Source organism: Electrona antarctica (assembly GCF_951216825.1).
Source record: "Electrona antarctica genome assembly, chromosome: 3".
In the NCBI taxonomy this organism is placed as follows: Eukaryota; Metazoa; Chordata; class Actinopteri; order Myctophiformes; family Myctophidae; genus Electrona; species Electrona antarctica.
Window position 1 is genome coordinate 22591927 of NC_136808.1, and position 20623 is coordinate 22612549.

At 42.1% G+C, this 20623-nt stretch overlaps 2 protein-coding genes across 2 annotated transcripts; one reads left to right on the plus strand and one right to left on the minus strand.

Moving 5' to 3' along the window:
- Positions 1-1178: 1178 nt before the first annotated feature.
- Positions 1179-7063, minus strand: sirt3 (sirtuin 3). Its single transcript, XM_079496439.1, has 8 exons — positions 6930-7063; positions 6688-6742; positions 6239-6409; positions 4995-5227; positions 3834-3934; positions 2824-2985; positions 1926-2129; positions 1179-1552 (listed from the first exon to the last, which is right to left on the minus strand). Exons 1-8 carry the CDS (start codon positions 6979-6981, stop codon positions 1529-1531), a joined length of 1002 nt encoding a protein of 333 aa, XP_079352565.1. The 5' UTR covers positions 6982-7063; the 3' UTR covers positions 1179-1528.
- Positions 7064-7700: 637 nt separating this feature from the next.
- psmd13 (proteasome 26S subunit, non-ATPase 13) lies at positions 7701-20205 on the plus strand. Its single transcript, XM_079496438.1, has 13 exons — positions 7701-8033; positions 8515-8593; positions 10104-10138; positions 10249-10304; positions 11495-11538; positions 11619-11705; positions 11955-12126; positions 12730-12809; positions 12916-13041; positions 13720-13782; positions 14085-14165; positions 16764-16880; positions 19870-20205. The coding sequence occupies exons 1-13, from the start codon at positions 7933-7935 to the stop codon at positions 19963-19965; spliced, it is 1137 nt and encodes a 378-aa protein (XP_079352564.1). The 5' UTR covers positions 7701-7932; the 3' UTR covers positions 19966-20205.
- The last annotated feature ends 418 nt before the right edge of the window (positions 20206-20623 follow it).

The following is a 20623-nucleotide window of genomic DNA, read 5'->3' on the forward strand; positions in this document are numbered from 1 at the left end:
CGCACGACCACAATACTTGCGTGCTTTGCTTGCACAAGTAATAACGTAAGGCTCAGAACACACGCACGTATTAACTGTATATATGATGCTTTCGGGTGTGCCAGTACAGTACAGTGACAGTACAGTACAGTACCGCCACAAGGTGCCACTTCTTACAAGCCGTCTCCCTGCAAGTCATACCCATTCATAGTACTGATTCCACCTTGTGGTTTCCTGCCAGATGACTACAAATCATTGACTACAACATGACGAAAGTGAATTATCATCCGCTCCCAACCGGATCATAAACCCGAAATGGAATGCTGCCCAGGCTAATGATGTACCAGTCGCGGTCAACTGCACTACTACAGCGTTGTGTTAAATAACAAGCCCCCCCCCCCCCTAAAAGAAAAAATCCAATTCAAGTGAGATTTATGTTTAGTTATTGTATATTTAGTTGTATTATGGTTAAAACATTGAGAGCTTCTGCTCTGCTGTCAGACATTGCCTGCTGTGTTGTGGGGTAGCTGTGGAAAGCCCTATAGCCTGCCATGCACAGCGACTTGTCTGTCTTGTCCTCTCTCTCTCTCTCTCTCTCTCTCTCTCTCTCTCGGCTGGGTACCCCCAAATTAAAACAATGTTTTTGGCTGGGGACCCCCGGAAATGCTTTGGCCGTGTCTCTAACTCTGGGGGAGCCCGGGTTCAAACTGGGAACCTTGCGGTTTCCATCCGGTCACTCTACCCCTGAGCCACCGCCGCCCCAATGTAATGTACTTACGGTGTATATAGTATTGACAGTACTAGGCCACCAATTGTAACAACCTGCCCAGAGACTACAGATGAGGACAAGATCATTAGGTACAGTAAATCTTGCACATTTACATTGATGTGGAAACTGAAATATTGATTGGTGTGCGTTGTCCCAGGTAAATGAACAAACCAACAAATAAATAAATACTAGTACGACTACTGTATTAATAAACCTACAGATTGCATTGCATTGACTCAGGATGTTGGTTGACTCAGGACTCAGAGATTTAAAAGAATAGTTAGGTCCCTAAATTGGCTCCTTGTTTTTGGACAGGTTCAGTCATCCATACACTACTATAATTTACATTCAAACTTCTTACAGTCATGTGAGACATTTCAAAAGCAGACATGAGACTAATAAATAAAACACATTTTAATTAAATCCACATATAAACAGCTCTTCATTCTTCGCAAGTCCATATGTCCATAGTGTATTTTAACTTAATTTAAACTTGCCATAAGTGACTTTCATCATTTCTTTGACCCACAGGTTTTCAGCTCATAAACAACACTCACCAAAAAGATTGATGCGTACTCTGCAATACAACAATACCGAAAGACCTGAAAGATGTAACTGTGTGAAGGATTAGTGTCCCCGACATTCCCATCAGGAATGGAGCAGTGGTTGTCAGAGAGGTTATAGTAAAGTCAGATTAATTCAGTTGGGGCGGTTCTTATCCGTTTTGCACTCTGATTCCAGTCAAGGCCAAGCCTCCAGTCCTGATGTAAAGAATTGGTCTCACTCTTTAGACTTCTTGGTAGCCTGTATAGAAGATATGCATTAAATCTGTATACATTAAAAGGAACTCAGCTTGAATACCTTGTTCTTGTTTGTTTGTGTTTGTATTTTAATTTACAAGGAAATGTCCAGCATGCTGTATTAACACAACGGACAAATAATAATAATAGCTCAAAAAGAAAATGGTCTTATAGTTATGCCAATGAAATGTTTCAACAAGAATGGGACAATACTCCTTCGTATAAAGTTTGTATGACTATTGAGACAAAAGTAGATGTAGCACTGTGACTTGCGTCCAACGTAACCTTAAAACTAGTATTACATTTATATCTTCTACATGTCCCATGAAAAGTGAATTGCAATAATATTACGTGTATGGGAGTTTGTCTTGTCATACCTTGTCAGATGCCATTAGGGCGTCCAGTTCTTGTGTCCAGCCAAGGGCTTCGGCCAGGGCCTGCACCCCACCGACCACGTCCCCCAGCTGCACCACATCATTCAATCGTCTTCCCCAAGTAAAGGGTCCCACCGCATCTCTGTTGATGAGGAGACGAGGGACAGAGCCACGCACCTCTCCCGCTAGGCTGGCAAAGGGCTCCACCTACAGTACAAACGATGAACACCAGTTCAACTGACAGTATTTAGGGCGGCGGTGGATCAGGGGTAGAGTGACCGGATGGGAACCACAAGGTTGCCAGTTCGAACCCGGTGGGCTCCCCGAGAGTTAGTGTCGAAGTGTCCTTGAGCAAGAACCCCTATGAGCTCTGAACAACCTGCTTCCGATGAGCAGGTTGGTGCCTTGCACGGTTTCCTCCGGCATCGGTGTATGAATGTGTGTGTGAATGGGTGAATGTAATGCACAATCTGTGTAAAGCGCCTTGGATAAAGGCGCTATATAAATGCACCATTTACCATTTATTACTTTACTAGATTCGATAACTTATCAGCTGGCACTCCATATCAAGTCCTTGCCACCCTAATTTTAGATGTCCAGAGGGTCCCCCAGTAAAAGCATAGCATCACAAGAATTTTAACCACTTTATCCATTTACAGTATATTATGTTAGATATTCAAAAATAGCAGATCTCCAAACTCACAGTTTTAATATTGAAAATGTTTGAGTTTGAATACACAAATCTTCTCTTTTAGGGGTCCCTGGAATAAAATAAAAAGCGGGGGGCTGGAACAACATATTTTTCAGATGGGGGTCGGCGCGGCCAATTACACGTAGATTTTAGGGTCCTTGACATGAAATAGTCTGGTCCTAAATGGGTTTTAAATGAAGCCACTCTCACCTCCAGCGACGTGCCCATGATGATCAGCAGGTCGGCCAGGGGGAAATCTTTGATGTACTTGAAGAAATGATGTGGAAGCTCCTCGCCAAAGAACACTATATCCGGCTTCACAACCCCCTTACAGGTGGGGCATTTAGGGATGGTACCCTTCATCACATCAGGCTAGAAACAAAATGGGGGTGCAATAGTTACTCTTCATATGACCACCGCGCTCTGACTATAGGTGCGCTACCCGTTCAAAACATATCAAAATCAAGGGTAGAGGGTCGCACACACCAAGACTGCAGTTCAAATAGTTTATTTCATATTTGAAACAATGGACAAACGTTTCGGCTATCCAGCCTTCATAGCCGAAACGTTTGTCCATTGTTTCAAATATGAAATAAACTATTTGAACTGCAGTCGTGGTGTGTGCGACCCTCTACCCTTGATTTTGAGGTGCAATAGTTACTCAAACTGATTGATCTAATTGATTATAAACATTAATCGATAACCGATAATTTTAGAACATAATTCATATTTTGGTCATTACAAGCGGAAATGTTCAAAAAATGTAAACAATTTTAAAGCTATTTTCACATTTTTTGCACAACACCGTTTGTGCGAGAAAGTATAAAATAGGGTTTAAGTCGTTAATCGATTCGAGGATATATATATATTTTGTTTTAATATGTGTATATCAGAGCCATAGAGTAAGACAGAGTTGCGACAACTCCGTTCACTTCATGGGGCCAGTCCAATGGCGGCTCTTCTACATAGACTTCTATTGGCGAATAGTGACACCGGAAGACTTACGGAATGCATTGGACTCTATGGGCTCGCGCGAGTACATGAACCACGTGACCGGGCTGTTTTCTGCCCCCTCAATGTCGTAACTCTGTCTTACTCTATGGCTCTGGTGTATATTAAACTCAATTTAAAAAAAAGGAACTGTTACAAATAATAGATAGTTGCAGTGGCCCTACATACCAGGATTTTATAGTTAAGTACAGAGGTGCTATTCAACTCACACGTAGGTCCTCGCCGTCATAGTTCCTTAGACAGACCGTGCACGTCGCCGTGGCGAACGTACCATGAGCCTCTACTAACTTCTCAGGAGGAATTCCTGCCACTGGAAATACAAGCACATGTGTCAGAATGTGTATATTGTCTAAATGTGTATAATGCTAAACTGTTACTTTTCATGGAACGTAAAAAATAACTTTTAACCTGGCTTCCCTATTTTGTCATTATAGGATAAATATGTAAAAATGTGTAAAAGGAATACTGAAAATATCAAATCTACAAAATTGGTTGTCCCACTGACATACATGTTAGCGGTCCAGCGGTTACATTAATATCTTGCGCCACCCCTTACCAATTATCCCTAAACTTATCTGCCATTTTTTACTATTTTGATAACAATATTCTTAATGTCCAACTAGCCGATCTACATCGACACGTTGTGAGCTTGTACAGTGTAGATCGGCTTTTTGGACTATTTCAGAAGGTTTTTCAAAATAGTAAGAAATGGCAAATTAGTTTAGGGATAAGGCCTTAGCAGGCCCGGATTAACAATGGAACTTACTGGAGCTTAAGCGCCAGGGCCCGCAGCTTGCAGGGCCCTGTGCGAGACTATTTCAAATAGATACAGCTGTATGCATAGGCCACCGATTTCAATGTAACGCAACACAGGAACCCCCCGCTAGTGTTTTTGGTCGTCCCAACAGTTTCTTCCACTCGGTGGGAGGATACTTAAAAATAGCAGTTATAAGGTTATATAAGTTATATAATATGAGTCATAAGGAGCAGCCTTATAACTCTATGGATGCAGCAGTGATAGTTACGATAAAAAGTGTCGTTCTTGATTGTGTCACGCGCACGCGAATCACATGCATGCGTGCAAAGCACTGGGCGTAAGGGTTGGTGCAAGATATAGCCCATATAGGCTCTAATGCAGGCTGACAGCTTTGCTGCATGTCACTTCCCGTCTCCTTCTCCACTGTGTATAATCAGTCAGTCAGTCAGTCAGTCAGACAGGCAGGCAGGCAGGCAGGCAGGCAGGCAGGCAGGCAGGCAGGCAGGCAGACAGACAGACAGACAGACAGACAGACAGACAGACAGGCAGGCAGGCAGGCAGGCAGGCAGGCAGGCAGGCAGGCAGGCAGGCAGGCAGACACAGATAAACCTACATCTCTCCAACCCATCAATATTCTGTGTGTACATCCTGAGGAGCTGGCCCTTGTCCTGAAGTAGACGGACGAAGTAGTGTGTGAGGTTGGGCTGGTAGTTGCCTGGGTACAGCTCTTTGGCCAGAGCAAAGAAGGGATTGGGGTTTTGATAGAAAAAGTTGAGCTCAAATATGGCTTCAGCGTAGGGCAGGTTGTACTGCTGGAGGTTGTCATAGAGACCACTGCCTGGGGATCTGTGGTTGGGGGGGGGGGGGGGGGAGAGAGGGAATACACACTTCAAAACACTTGTGACCTGAGATGGCGTTTGGCGACACCATATTACCGGTATTTCCACATTTCACCTTGTTATGTTTTTTTCCCCCCATAAACAAACCCTATTTTATTATTCATTGTATGACAGTGTCTTGCAAAAGTAGCGAAAATAGGCAATCTACAAGCTCATCTTGAAAGAGATTTGATTTTGAACATTTTTTGATTTTTGTTTATAATGGGATGAATCTAGAGTTGCAATACCCTCCATTGACAGGCTATTGATCCAAATTGCATTTCCGATCTGCTTGTATAAACAACATTGCAGTTTAAACAACAATAAACTCACCAACATTGCATCTGTAGGGAAAGCTTGAATTATCCTCTTTCAATCTGCAAAGTGTTTGTTTCATAAAAATCCACCGTAGGCATGTTATGCTACTTTCTGTCAAGAAATTCTGTGCAGCTGTGGAGTTTGGAAGCGCTTGTCGAAGTCACTGAACGGCCCTGTGTACCACCTGTTTTGAATTTTCACATAATGGAGGAGGCAGCAGCACGACCCGTTAATAAAAACGAGTGCTTCCAAACTCCAAAACTTAGCAAAAATATCACGGCAGATAATTTCTGGACAGAAAATAGCTGATAACATTTCTACGGTGGATTTTTATGAAACAAAGGGAGGAGACCCCGGGGCAGACCAAGGCGCAGTTGGAGGAAACACATCGACTTACTGGCCTTGGAACGTCTCGGAATCCCCCAGGAGGAAGTCACTAATGTTGCTCTGGAGAGGGAAGTCTGGAGCACTCTGGTGGAGCTGTTGCCCCCGCGACCCGACTACGGATAAGCGGTTGAAGATGGATGGATGGATGGATGGATGGAGATCGGAAATGTAATTTGGATCAATGGGATGTCAATGGAGGGTATTGCAACTCTAGATTCATCCTATTATAAAGAAATCTATTTCTAGATGAGAGGCTGGTGGTTATTAATTTTACCTGAAGTCTGGAATGCCACTAGGTGTGCTGATCCCAGCCCCAGCCATCACCACCACCCTCTTATACTGCTGCAGTCGGATGCGCTCAGCCAGCTCCTCTAGGGTGGTCTGCTGCTTGGTGCTGGGACCACCACCACCACCTCCAGAGAAAAGACCCCGTCTTCCATTCCATCTGTGGTGAAACAACATATTATATTAGTGTTAAACCACAGGACATGGTAACCTATTTGCCATCCATCACAGACACCCACAATAAAGTTTGCCTTTGTGGTTTGTGTTTTAAACATACGTGTGAAACATGTATGACAACAATAATTCTGCATCCATTATTATGTAAGCAATTCAAAATAAATCTATACACAATATGAAGTATAAAACACTGAAAGCACCAGAATGATCAATTAAATTAAGATTTGATGCATTCAAATGGGTATATGCATTAATAGGTACCTGAATAGAGCTTGTTTGAGCAAAGTTGCTGCACTCAAGGTCTTCTGAGCAAAACCTATAACATGAAGAGCATGTCACATATATTATCACAACATTTACAAAGTGCATTTTTGATTGATTGATTGAAGTATTTATTAACAGTTTGCAGAATTACAGTACATTTCAAGCACAACTCAATACAAAAATGCATTGTAGCTTTTCAAACTAAACTATAGTGTAAGGACAACTGTTACTGTCCTGACCTTTCACTGAGACGGCTCTGAGTCCTGCATTGTTTAAACAAAGTAACGCCATGAGGACCTATAATAATAGATTATGACTGTTATTATGTTGTCATTACTTCATGCATGGAGGTGAGTCCATCCATGTTGACAAAATGCACGTCCACTGACGTCATGACGGCTCCGCACGAGATGACGTCACGTCGTTTGCGACGCTGGTTGCCAAGCGAGCCGGATTTATACTTCTTCGTACGGCGGTGTCGCGTGACCGCTAAATAGCCGATCTACAAGCTCACAACTCGTCGCAGAAGCGCAATAGCAGCGACGTGCTGTGAGCTTGTAGATCGGCCATTTGGTGGGCGGCGCGACACCGCGGAGCTTTATACGGTAATAGCGTAATATCGCGAGACGGGCGGGAGTCTGATCTGAGAGTACACGAGAATCCAACGCAGTGTTGCCATGTCTGCTTATTATAAGCGACATGTTTTTTTTATTGATTGATTGAAGTATTTATTAACAGTTTGGAGAATTACAGTACATTTCAAGCACAACTCAATTAAAAAACTGTCAACTGTGAGTGGACATTTTGTCACATTATTTTTTGAGTGGTGCAAACCACTCCAATAACCAGCTTTGTCTGTATCTATGTGTCTATGTATGTGTGTACCTGTACGTGTGTGTACCTGTACGTGGGACCCAAAAGAATGAGCACGGTTACTATGGTCACTGACATTACGTCAGACCACAGCTGATCAGGCTATATAAGACCTTGCACCACTCAGTTCACACGGGTGTGATTTTGTCTTCCATGACTGTTTTGAAAATTCAGGCTTCTTTTTTGGGGGGCTTGTTTTCATGGACCTAGCTGGTTTGCTCGTTTCTCTCACACAATCTGGCAACACTGCACATCATATCCAGTCCACACATTATCCAGAAGCAGCATCATTCAGTTTGTTAGCTCCGTGGCTAAAAGCAGCGGATAAATTAAAAAGTATATTGTTAAATAAATACATAAAAAGTGACAATGAAAGATGTGTCGGGGTTCCTCAAACAGCAGCAGGGCCAGAGTGCCACGCCGGAGACGGCCACGGAATGGCACGACCTGGAGGAACTCTACAACAAGAAGTAAGTAACAGCATGCTAACTGCTAGCATCTGAGTCATTGTAGCGCTTTAGCTCATATTATTATTATTATTATTATTACATTAGTTAATATCAGTGGTTTTAAACCTTTTTCATGTTAAGGCCCATTATTTATGTGACATTTTAGCCATGGACCTCCATTTGACGACATTTAGCCTCTCAGAAACTGTCAAGACTTTGAATATTTTGATATCGTTGACTAAGATTTTGTCCACAATTCCATGGTTTATTGATGTGGCACTGGTACCATAGACTTCTTGTAAATTAAGTACTGCAATAATACAACTCTTTGGAGTGTAAAGGTTTAGTTTTACACTCTTAAGAGTTAAAGATCTAATAAGGGTCCATTTGGTTACCAGCTCTACATCACTTAGCTGGGGACGACCTGGAACCCTCTCAAGGACCACTGGTGGTCCCCGGACCACTGGTATGTTGTGATAATGAATCATCTTTCCATTAACAGATTGTGGCATCAGTTGACAATGAGGGTCACAGAGTTTGTGAAAGATCCAATTTTCAAAACAGGAGATGGACTCGTACAGGTAAACAATGCATACTGTGGTTACTTTATACATGATGCAGTGGTGACATTAAATTGCTGTCCTATAGCAAAGCATAAACTTTAATCCCTTTGATGTCTCATTTTGTATAATATTATGCTATTGCATTTCAGTCCATTCCGTAGAACATAGAACTAAATTGAATATTCCAGTATTCTCCATATGCAGACCGCGGCCAACTTACCATATAAGTTAATGGCAAGGTGCAACTTCCAATGGCAGCCCATTCATCCAAACAGAAAAGTCCTATCTAATTGTATTAAACAACGTCAAACTCACCAACATTGCAGCTGTACGGAAAGCTTGAATTATTCTCTTTCTATCCTCAAAGTGTTTGTTTCATAAAAATGTTATGAGCTACTTTGTGTCCTTGCAGGTGATTATTTTTCTAAGTGCTGGAGTTTGGAAGTGCTTGTTAGATATCACTCAACTTCCCTGTGTACCACCTGTTTATAATTAGCACATAATGCAAGAGGCAGCAGGACATTGCTTTACTGAAAACGAGTGCTTCCAAACTCTGATGGAAACATGGCCGCGGTCTGCAAATGGGCAATTCATTCTAAACTGAGCCGTGTTATTCCGTTTAGGAAACAAGAAACAAACAAACATTGGGTTTCCGGTTGGCATCGCATATTTGTTCCCCAAATAATGCGATTCAATTAGTCTAGTGTTGCTAGTCGCACTACGAGTTAGAATAAAAGATGGACATACCCAATGAATTCGGTATGAGGTACGTCGCCCCTAAACCATCTCGCCCCTCGATTCTTTCCTGCCGACCTCACACGGGGTTCATGTGCTCCGACGGAGCATTGGTCCGAACGACAACCTACCTCAACCCCAACACTCTCCCGACCCCCAGCGCACCTCGGACCAATACTCCTTCGAACCAATGCTCCGTCGGACCATAGTATGCCTCCCCCTCACACCGACCACTCAGTGCTGTGGTTCTAGTATTCTTTTTGTTTTACTGAGAATAAGCTTAGAAATAAGTTTAGGTTAGGCATAGTTTTACTGGGGTTAAGTTTAGGTATAGGGTTAGATTTAAGTATAGTTTTACTGAGGGTAAGGAATAAGGTTAGGTTTAACCGTTTAAGCATAATTTACTTGGGTTTCTTTAGGAATACCAGGCTGCGCAATTCCGCCAGCTGTACGCCCGGGGCAAGTTGGTAAAGGGTCTGATATTCACGATTACTATACCAAACGAAACAATTGTATCAATTTAAACCAATTTTGAACCACAGCACCAGAGGTTGCGGTCGTGGGTGACGTTATTTCCGTCCAGACCGAATCAGAAACCCGAAAATGGTATATAGGCAAATTCCTGTATGGTAAATCTAGTTGCAAGCAATGTGGGAATTCCAACTTGTCATTTCCAAGTTCTCCATTATTCATGAAAAGTCCAATCTTATTGTTGTATGAATTTAGATATTCAGTACATTTCTCGTGACTCAAAATCAAAAAATTGTGACACTTGTTTCAAATCTTCTTCCAGCTGTATGAAAACTTCCTGTGTGACTTTGAACACAGGTGAGGTGAATCTGATTGAAGTATTATTGCTTTCTTTGAACATTTTCAAGTGTTTTCAATTCATTTATTGTGTTCTGTCAGTAATTTAGCCTTTATAAACCTTTCAACAGAATCAATCCATTATCCTTGATGGAAATCATACTCTACGTTGCTAGACAGAAGACCGGTAAGAAGACCTACCTGCAAAATGAGACGGCTTGGAACAGTAGTGGTTCTCAATCTTTTTTTTAATTTCAAGGACCCCCATAACCGAGTGTTACAGACACATGGAAACTCCTCAAGGAACCCGAGGGTTCCTCGACCACACTTTGAGAACCACTGCCTTAGAATGTTGAGGAACCCTAACCATTGCCCTTATTCACCCATTTGTTTTATTTATTTAGGCAAAAAAGGCAAAAAAAAAAGTTATCCCTTTTTGTTTCCAAATGTAGTTTTGCTAATTTTGACCTTTCTGTGTTGCCACTGCTATTGTACCATACTAGAGTTTCAGGCTGCTACGTGGCCTTCAAATGTATTTTGTATTTTGAAGCATGTTTATTCACGTACATGCAACTTTCCTGCCGTTAATTGTGTGTGATTGACAACCTGTTTGCCATTGTTTTGGAAAGTTTGATTGAATACATTTTCGAAAGGCAACCTCAATTTTTCATTGCCTAATAATTACATATACTCTTACCAGATTGTCAAAACAATGCCATTTACAGCTTTTTATATAGAAATAAAATGTATATTACTCAGAATTTAGTTCCGCCTTTTGGGCCCAGCCCTCCACAATATTTTCTGTTTCATTTGGCCCCTTGGGAAAAATAATTGCCCACCCCTGATCTATATGATAAGATCTCTGTCCTACTCCTACCAACATTCCCCATTGTCAGGTGCTGCCCGAGCCTGTGGGAATACGTGCAGCGACAAAGATCACCCTCCCTCCCTGTCCAGCTTCCCTTCCAACATGGCCAATTGCGTCCGTAGAGATGCTCGGCCCAATCGAGGATATAACCACATAAACCCTACACTTTGTTTTCCTGGGGTCACCCAGGGCTCTGTACATGGCCTGTCCTTTTATCTCTTCGCCAAAAATAGCATATCTCACATAGCACACAACATTGTAACCTTGTGGATGTGCTATTTTCACAATGTTCACCTATTATGACAATAGGGATGCTCAGGTTCATGTTGTTAAGCCATTCAGGACGGGAAAGCTCAATTTTTGAAAAATCGGTGGCCAATTTCATTTATCTTTGGGGTCCTTGACATGAAACATTTTGAGAACCACTGATATTAGAAACAGGTTTTTCATGACATTTGTGGAATCCGTTTTCAGGTCTAAATGTATTAAGCAAATGCTCTCGTTTCCAGAACCTACAGATGCCATCACTTTCCTTGAGAAGACTAAGGAGAAGGCAAGTAGTTGCCATGCCAACACTTGACACTTATCAGCCGTTGTCACATTTTCCAAACTTAATTTGGATTTTGATTGCAGGTAAAAAGCAGTGAGGAGGCCAGCATTCTCTGCAGGACATCTATTGGCGCTCTTAAACTGGAGATCAATGACCTTCCCGCCACAAAGGTAAAAGAAAAATGGTAAAGGTATAAAAGAAAATCACACTCCTGTGAAGTGAGGGACACGCTTGTCATCATACATCTCAATTCCGTGCTCAGCCAGTTCAGTTGAACACATTCTGTGCACATGCACGCACACACACATAAAAACCTGTGCATAGCTTTGTAGAAATGTAGCATTGTAGAAATTCATTTACTTCCCAACATTCCAAAGTTAACTATCTTATGTAATGTCTCCTCAATAATCGTCTGACAGAAACTCATCGAAGAGGTGGAGGAGATGTTGAACAACTTGCCCGGGGTGACGTCGGTCCACGGGCGCTTCTACGACCTCTCCAGCAAATATTACCGCATCATCGGTAACCACGCCTCCTACTACAAAGACGCTCTGCGCTACCTGGGCTGTGTCGAGATTAAAGACTTACCAGGTACTAACCAGTGTTGTTTTTGGCAGCACATTTTGATTTTATCTTGAATAGTTTTCATTTAGTTTTAGTCACATCGCGAATGTCACACCGGAAAAGTGCTTTACCAGTGGCGGAAAAAAGTACTCGTTTTGCTTGACTCATTTAGACGTTAGACCAGATTCTACAAATGCCTTCTAAATCATGACAGTTTTCTGAAAAACCATACGTTTCTATGTCGGCGGTTTTCAAACTATTTCATGTCAAGGACTCCCATAAATTATATGAAATTGGCTGCCGACCCCCATCTGAAAATGTGTTCTTCCAGGGACCCCCCCCCCCTCCCCCCAGAAGCAAAGATGTGTTTGCTTTGTGTGATGCTGTTATACCTCAAATTAGTGTGTGTGTGTGTGTGTGTGTGTGTGTGTGTGTGTGTGTGTGTGTGTGTGTGTGTGTGTGTGTGTGTGTGTGTGTGTGTGTGTGTGTGTGTGTGTGTGTGTGTGTGTGTGTGTGTGTGTGTGTGTGTGTGTGTGTGGGGAGATAAGGTTTTTGTCTAACAGCTACGATATGCATTACAGCAGCCATAGCTAAGAGAATGTCCATTGAATATTGTTCTTCACCCAACAGAGACAGAGAAGCAAGAAAGGGCGTTCACATTGGGTCTGGCTGGACTTTTAGGAGAAGGCGTTTACAACTTTGGAGAACTGGTAGGAATAACTTGTTTGCTCTGTCTGTGAATGCTCTTCAGTCTCTCTTAACATTGCAATAAACAAAGATGTTATGTTATAAATATGTTTATTTTCTTTTTTCCAGCTGATGCATCCGGTGCTCGAGACACTGAGGAACACGGACAAACAGTGGCTCATTGACACGCTCTACGCCTTCAACCAAGGAAATGTGGAGAAGTTCCAGAGCTTCAAGTCTGCCTGGGGCCAGCAGGTATCCATCCATCTATCTATAATTATACAAGAACATGTGCAGTTGACTAATAATGATGAAAAATGTTCGTCGACTACCTTTTTTCACTGACAGACTAAATGGAAACTACATGAAAACTAAGCTGCGATGACTAAAACTAAGACAATTTTGTCAACAAATAAGACTAAAATGTTAGGAAGGGACTAGTGGACAAGAGATCCAGTATAATTAAAATAAAAAACAAGTCATTTTACACTAGCCGATCTTCTATTTTCAGCTAGTGTAAAATCAGCCATTACAACGGTGTCAAGGCCCGCCAAAATACATTTCTGTTGACTAAATCAACTGTAGATTTAGTCGATTAAAATCCTATGGTATTTAGTCGAATAAAACTAGACTAACAAACATTCCAGGTGACTATAATGTGACAAACTTTTCAAAAGACTATGACTAAAACTAAAATCAGATTTGCTGCCAAAATCAACACTGAATATGTATGAGGCATTGATATTTGGCAAGTAGTGTCAATGATCATGTAAGATGTCGATAATGAATGGAGAAACACTCTGGATAATCCGAGTCGTGGGTAATTGAACAAATAATTCCATTGTTGCTTTTGCGTCCGGACAACAGCATTTGCCAGTAATCTATGGTCAGCCTCAACAGTTTACTGGTTTGTCTGTCTTTCCCTTTTCTCAGCCTGACCTAGCAGCACACGAGGCAAAGCTAATGCAGAAGATCCAACTGCTCTGTGTGATGGAGGTGAGTGAATTCTCTCCCAAAGCAGACATTTTTAAAATGATAGCTTATCGTATTAGAGCTACTGTACAATCTTTCCTGGAAGAATTTGATTTATAATTGCCGCCCAATCAAATCATATCCAAATTGGAGCAGTAACAGGCTGGCATTCAAGTCCGTTCACTTCAAATGCATTTGTCTGTTTGAAGTTTGCATCAAAAAAAAGAACAAAATCATCTTCCTCCTTAACGGACTTGAGAGTTGGCAATATCCAAATGGCTTTTCGGTTCCAAAATGTTCAATCATTGTAAAATGTGTCTCTCCAGATGACTTTTACCCGTCCTGCCAACCACAGACAGCTGACTTTCCATGAGATCGCCCAGAGTGCCAAACTCCCCGACAATGAGGTGTGTGTCTAATCGATCTGCCAATAAATCCTTTGGCCATGCTCGGCATGATTCACTTTGATCAAGTATAGAGAAAAATGTTATCCTCTCTGAGTCTCATTGTCTTTGGTGTGATTAGACCGATACAGAATGGCTGTTGGGTTGAATTAACAGGTTCATCGCCAAAATGGTCAGATCGTCTTTCAGGCTTCCCTGCCTATGTTTAAAGTTACCTTTGAACAGCCAGTGCACTGACCGCTGAGTTGCTTGTCATGAAAATCCACTTTAAAACGGTGTAATCGCTTGTTGTAGTGTTAAAGTATTCCAAAGTGGCGATCACAACAACAGACCGGACGAGGAAGCTGCGCACTGCTCGGCACCTTCCCCATTGTAAACAATAGAGGGTATGCGCGTGACATCATCATCAAACCAGGAAGTTATGCAGGAACGCCTACTGAGTGGCAAAAACTACTTTCTGGCCTTGACAGCCCATCCATCCAAACAGAAAAGTCATATCTAATTGCATTAAACGACATTAAACAATGTTAAACTCATTTTTCCTGTCACTTTGCCACTCGATTTGCCATTCACTTTATGCACTCAATTTCCCATAACCCCATCAAAACGTGTCTCATATCCCATTTTGTCCAGTGGATTGCCCGTATGACTTAAAACTGATTAAAAACATGGATTAAACAATGAAAACATAACTCGGGCAACTCGCGAACCGCAGGGGAAGTGTTCTACTAATTAACTTGAGTAACTCGGGTTCTGTAGTCAAAGTGTTAATGTATGTTCCAGAACCACATACTCATAAACGTATCTAATTGCACTATAGACTTTCAGAAATATGTCTATATTGAAGTTGAAACAAACATATGCAAGGATGACTTTTATATTACTGGGTAAATGGCTTTTCTCAGTTGAAACCAACCTAGTTTATTTAGAAAATACAATTTTACCCAAGTGGCCCCAAAATAAATTACTGCCTGGCTAGAACTGTTTCGCTACACAGTCATTTGTCTCAGTGTTGTTTGAGATTCAAGTAGTGCTTGGTTTATGCCAGGTTTGACTTTGGACTGACAACTTGGAATAAAACATTTTTAGAGGCCCACCAAGATCTAGCCTCGGTCCCAGGCTCACTTTTCTGCGAAAAGAAGAGCCTGGTCACAACGTAAGGCAAAGAAGCTATCGGCGGACGTATCCTCCGGAACATCCATCAGATGTATTTCCCCCGGATACGATATTTTCCCGACCAATCACAACACTTGTTTCATTCGCGGAGAATGTGAACTGATTTGTAAAGCATCAACGTCATTTCCTTGTTTCGGTGGGGACTAGTAAACACAGCCGCACCGCGTGATGTAGTTATCTTACACACAACACTTCTGCCACTTCCGCTGATAGTCTTTTCAGCGTAGGTCTTGCCCAGGGTGACCAAGATCTGGCTCAGTATCTGAACTATTGGTAGCAACAAAGCCATGAAATGGAACTTAAAACAGTTGGTATTTTAACTGGTGATACAGGCCCACGTTTCACCTCGATTACCATTAGTGGATGATTATTAACCCATTCAGTATTCAGAAAATTGAAAATGGTAGATCTACAAGCTCAATGCATCGCAGTGAGATGCGTTGTTTGCACTGTAGATCTGCTATTTTAGCTATTTAAGTATAACACAGTTATTCAGTTGTTGATCAGACGAATTGATTTAGTCAATTATAAAACAAGCCTTTGCTTCTCGATGAATCGGTTATAAGTTGGTTGGTTGTTCTAAATATGGGTTTTCGATAGATTACCCAGCCCTAACTGGTGTTTAGTTTGGTTGAATATGTGGCAGTGTTGTTGTTGTCGACTAAAACTAAGACGGAAACTGTTTGACTCACTGACAAACGGAAACTAAATGAAGACTAAGCTATGATGACTAAAACTAAGACTAAATGTATTGACAATTTCGTCAACAGATAAAAACTAGACTAAAATGTTAGGAAGGGACTAGTGGACAAGAGATCCAGTATAAGTCATTTTACACTTGATTGCATGCTGAAAATAGCAGATCGGCAAGTGTAAAATGAGCCATTAGGATGCCATCAGGGCATGCCAAAATACATTTTAGTCGACTAAATGAACTGTAGATTTAGTTGACTAAAACACTAAAACATTACAGGTGACTTATTCCAAAGACTGACTAAACTAAAATAGAAATTTGCTGCCAAAAACAACACTGATATGTGTTGCAGGTGGAGATGAAGGCTCTGTCTGTGGGCCTGATTAACACTTTGACTTCTATTCACGAGTTGCTCGAGTTAATTAATTGTAGAGCACTTTCCCTGCGATTCGCGAGTTGCCAGAGTTGTATTTTCATTGTTTAATCCATGTTTGTAATCAGTTTTAAGTCATACGGGTAAACCGCTGGACAGAATGGGATATGAGACGCGTTTTTTGATGACGACCGTTTTGATTACACCGTTTTTAAAGTGGATTTTCATGACAAGCAACTCGGTGGTCGGTGCACTGGTTGTTCAAAGGTAACTTTAAACATAGGCAGTCTAGCCTGAAAGACGGCCGTACATTGTAGGCATTCAACCTGTTAAATGTTTGGTTGTGTATGTGGTGCAGGTGGAGCTCCTGGTGATGAAGGCTCTGTCCGTGGGCCTGATCAAAGGCAACATCGACGAGGTGGACCAGAAGGTGCAGATGACCTGGGTACAGCCCAGAGTGCTGGACCTCCAGCAGGTAAACACTAGTCAACACATTGACCTGGGTACAGTCCAGAGTGCTGGACCTCCAGCAGGTAAACACTAGTCAACACATTGACCTGGGTACAGTCCAGAGTGCTGGACCTTCAGCAGGTAAACACTAGTCAACACATTGACCTGGGTACAGTCCAGAGTGCTGGACCTCCAGCAGGTAAACACTCAACACATTGACCTGGGTACAGTCCAGAGTGCTGGACCTTCAGCAGGTAAACACTCAACACATTGACCTGGGTACAGTCCAGAGTGCTGGACCTTCAGCAGGTAAACACTCAACACATTGACCTGGGTACAGTCCAGAGTGCTGGACCTTCAGCAGGTAAACACTAGTCAACACATTGACCTGGGTACAGTCCAGAGTGCTGGACCTCCAGCAGGTAAACACTAGTCAACACATTGACCTGGGTACAGTCCAGAGTGCTGGACCTCCAGCAGGTAAACACTAGTCAACACATTGACCTGGGTACAGTCCAGAGTGCTGGAGCTCCAGCAGGTAAACACTAGTCAACACATTGACCTGGGTACAGTCCAGAGTGCTGGAACTCCAGCAGGTAAACACTAGTCAACACATTGACCTGGGTACAGTCCAGAGTGCTGGACCTCCAGCAGGTAAACACTAGTCAACACATTGACCTGGGTACAGTCCAGAGTGCTGGACCTCCAGCAGGTAAACACTAGTCAACACATTGACCTGGGTACAGTCCAGAGTGCTGGAGCTCCAGCAGGTAAACACTAGTCAACACATTGACCTGGGTACAGTCCAGAGTGCTGGACCTCCAGCAGGTAAACACTAGTCAACACATTGACCTGGTTACAGCCCAGAGTGCTGGACCTTCAGCAGGTAAACACTCAACACATTGACCTGGGTACAGTCCAGAGTGCTGGACCTTCAGCAGGTAAACACCCAACACATTGAACTAATCCAACGCACTTACAGTACGTTTTAACAGCGGCCGACAGCCAGACGAATTTTCCGGAAGTGCATTATTTGTCAATGGGACCCGGCAACTACTGGCGATAGAGGCGATAGCAGGCGATGGTCGAAAAGTGGGAGGAGGAACGTTGGCCGAAAAGATAAAAATAATTCATCTTTTGGGTGACGTCGTCCGGCGATAGTGGGCGATTGGGCGATAGCCAATGAAATTCAAGCGACTCTCGCCGTTGGTCTCCCGCTGTTAAAACGTACTGTTAGACCTGAGACCAGATTCTATAAACTGTCTTCTAAATCATGACAGTTTTCTGAAAAAACCTACAGTTATGTTTCTACTGTATATCAGTCGGTTCTCAAACTATTTCATGTCAAGGACCCCAGAAATTATATAAAATTGGCCGCCGACCCCCATCTGAAATATGTTGTTCCAGGGACCCCCCCAGAAGCAAAGATTTGAGTTAAAAATATATATTCAAAGATTTGCGCCACAATTTCGCGATTTTTCAAAAATGGCAGATCTACAAGCTCGTAGCGCTTGTATAACATGATGCTTAAAACACCAAAAGGGTTCCCGTCCTGAAAGGGTTAATACAGTGGTTTTCAACCCTTTTCATATCAAGGCCCATTATTTATTCAGCATTTGAGCCACGGAACCACAATTTTTTTTTTAAAGATATCTTTTTGCGGCTTACGCCTTTTATTGGTTTTTGAAGGGACAGACAGTAGGCTGACAGGAAACGGGAGAGAGATGGGGGAAGACATGCAGTAAAGGCCGTTTCGGGCCCGGGAGTCGAACCCGCGGCACACTGCGACTGGATTACCAGTCGGGTGCCCAGACGGTTACGCCACCGCCTGGGCACGGAACCACCATTTGATGACATTTAGCCTCTCAGACCCAAAACTAAAGAATATTTTGTTGTCGTTGGATAAGATTTTGTCCACAATTCCATGCTTTTGGCAAACGTTGAGAAAAATAACGATTCTTCTACATTCTCTAATTGTGTATACTAATGTAACTCTTGGGAGCGTAAAATGAAACCAAATATGCTCTCAAGAGTTAAAGATCTATAGAGCACCGAAGTCTGATGTCACTTTCAGTAGAGGGCGCCAGTACACAGGTTCATGTATTTTTTGTGTGTACGTCCTGCGGTCTGTCATTTATTAAAAAAAAAAGAAAAATCGTTTTTACTTGATTCATTGTAAAAACTAATAATAGAATAATCAAATAAAATAATCAATAGTTGCAGTCCAACAGTTCTATATTCATCAAGTGAAGATATAGGGCAGCTCCATTACATAATGGGATTGTGCGTTGACCATATTATGTAACTTCTGTGTCAACGGTTCGATTCTGGCTCGGAGGCCTATTGTTGCGTGTGGCCCCAATATCTCCCCTCAACTTTCCTGTCGAGTACAGTCAGATACACTATTGATTGAAATAGTTAATTTATTGGTCACCGATACTACTGTTCTCTATTTTGATTGGACGTGGGGGTGCCGTCTGTTTGTGCTGGGCTGTCACATTTAGCATTTAACCACTTTAACCGTTATTTTAATCTTTAGCTGTTTAAAAATAGCAGATCTACAAGCTCATAGCGCGGCACTCAAGCTTGTAGATCTGCCATTTTTGAAAAATCGTGAAAAATGTGGTGCAAATATACAGATTGATTGATTTGAAATATTTATTAACAGTTTGCAGAATTACAGTACATTTCAAGTACATACTCAATACAAAGACTGTTAACTGTGAGTGGACGACCCAATTAAGCATTACACTTGTTTACAAGAGCGTCCACCTTGTTCAATTCATCAAAAGTATATATTCTATCACAGCAAATGTTTTCAACTCATGCATTTGCTTCTGTGGGGGGTGGGGGTCCCTGGAACAACATATTTTCAGACGGGGGTCGGTAGATTAGAAGACATTTAGTAGAATCTGTTCTCGGGTCTAAATGGGTTAAAACGGTCTTCCCTTCCAGGACTATACGTGTGTTGTCATTATGGGTAATCGGGTCTCCCTTTTGGAATGCCGTTTCAGATCAAGGGGATGAAGGACAGGTTGGACTTCTGGTGCGGTGACGTGAAGAACATGGCCATGCTAGTGGAGCAACAGGCCCATGACATCCTCACCTAAACATCTGTTTCTGGAGCAACAGGCCCATGACATCCTCACCTAAAGATCGCTTTCTCCTTCTGTTCAACAACAAAAATAACATTTCTCTGTGGAAAGGAATGTTGCACTCAGCCTTTTGTTTTTCTTCATTTTGTTTTTTCTCTTGTTTGATGCTATGTTCATTATTCCTGTGTTACTAGAACCGTGCATACACAGTAGTAGGAAATGACACATTTTGCAAATAAAACCCATGGAACATTATTCTCACATCTTGGATTGAAATGATTGTCTTTGCTATTTATGTATATCTCTGCTGTCGGGAGGAAACCACCTAACTCCAAAATGTTCATTTTTCAGCAAATGAGAAATATCCATTTTTCAGAAATTTTGAAAACAAAGCAATACTGCCTCATCAAAGTTGGTGTTGTGACTTTATATATTGAGGGGAGAGGTGGTGGAGTTAGTTACTTTAGCAGACTGTTTGAGGGTGCAATGGAGTTCAGAGGTTTTGTCCAAAGTGTTTTTTACTACTTTACATTGGTTCAATATTTTCTAAACGACACACAGATGTAAAGGGTGTTCAATAGCACTGATTTATGCAAATAAAACTCAAATGGAGTTAAGAGGTTTCCTCCCGACAGCAACGATGTGTGCTAAGGATCAGTACTTGAGTATGTTA

Excerpts from the sequence above, each read along its gene's own strand:
- psmd13 (XM_079496438.1), top strand. The coding sequence starts at position 7,933 with ATGAAAGATGTGTCGGGGTTCCTCAAACAGCAGCAGGGCCAGAGTGCC. Across the intron at positions 8,594-10,103 it reads CAGGAGATGGACTCGTACAG|CTGTATGAAAACTTCCTGTG; the intron begins GTAAACAATGCA and ends ATCTTCTTCCAG. Across the intron at positions 16,881-19,869 it reads GAGTGCTGGACCTCCAGCAG|ATCAAGGGGATGAAGGACAG; the intron begins GTAAACACTAGT and ends ATGCCGTTTCAG.
- sirt3 (XM_079496439.1), bottom strand. The coding sequence starts at position 6,981 with ATGGCGTTACTTTGTTTAAACAATGCAGGACTCAGAGCCGTCTCAGTG. Across the intron at positions 2,986-3,833 it reads ATGACGGCGAGGACCTACGT|CCTGATGTGATGAAGGGTAC; the intron begins GTGAGTTGAATA and ends TTTTGTTTCTAG. Across the intron at positions 2,130-2,823 it reads TCATGGGCACGTCGCTGGAG|GTGGAGCCCTTTGCCAGCCT; the intron begins GTGAGAGTGGCT and ends TTTGTACTGTAG.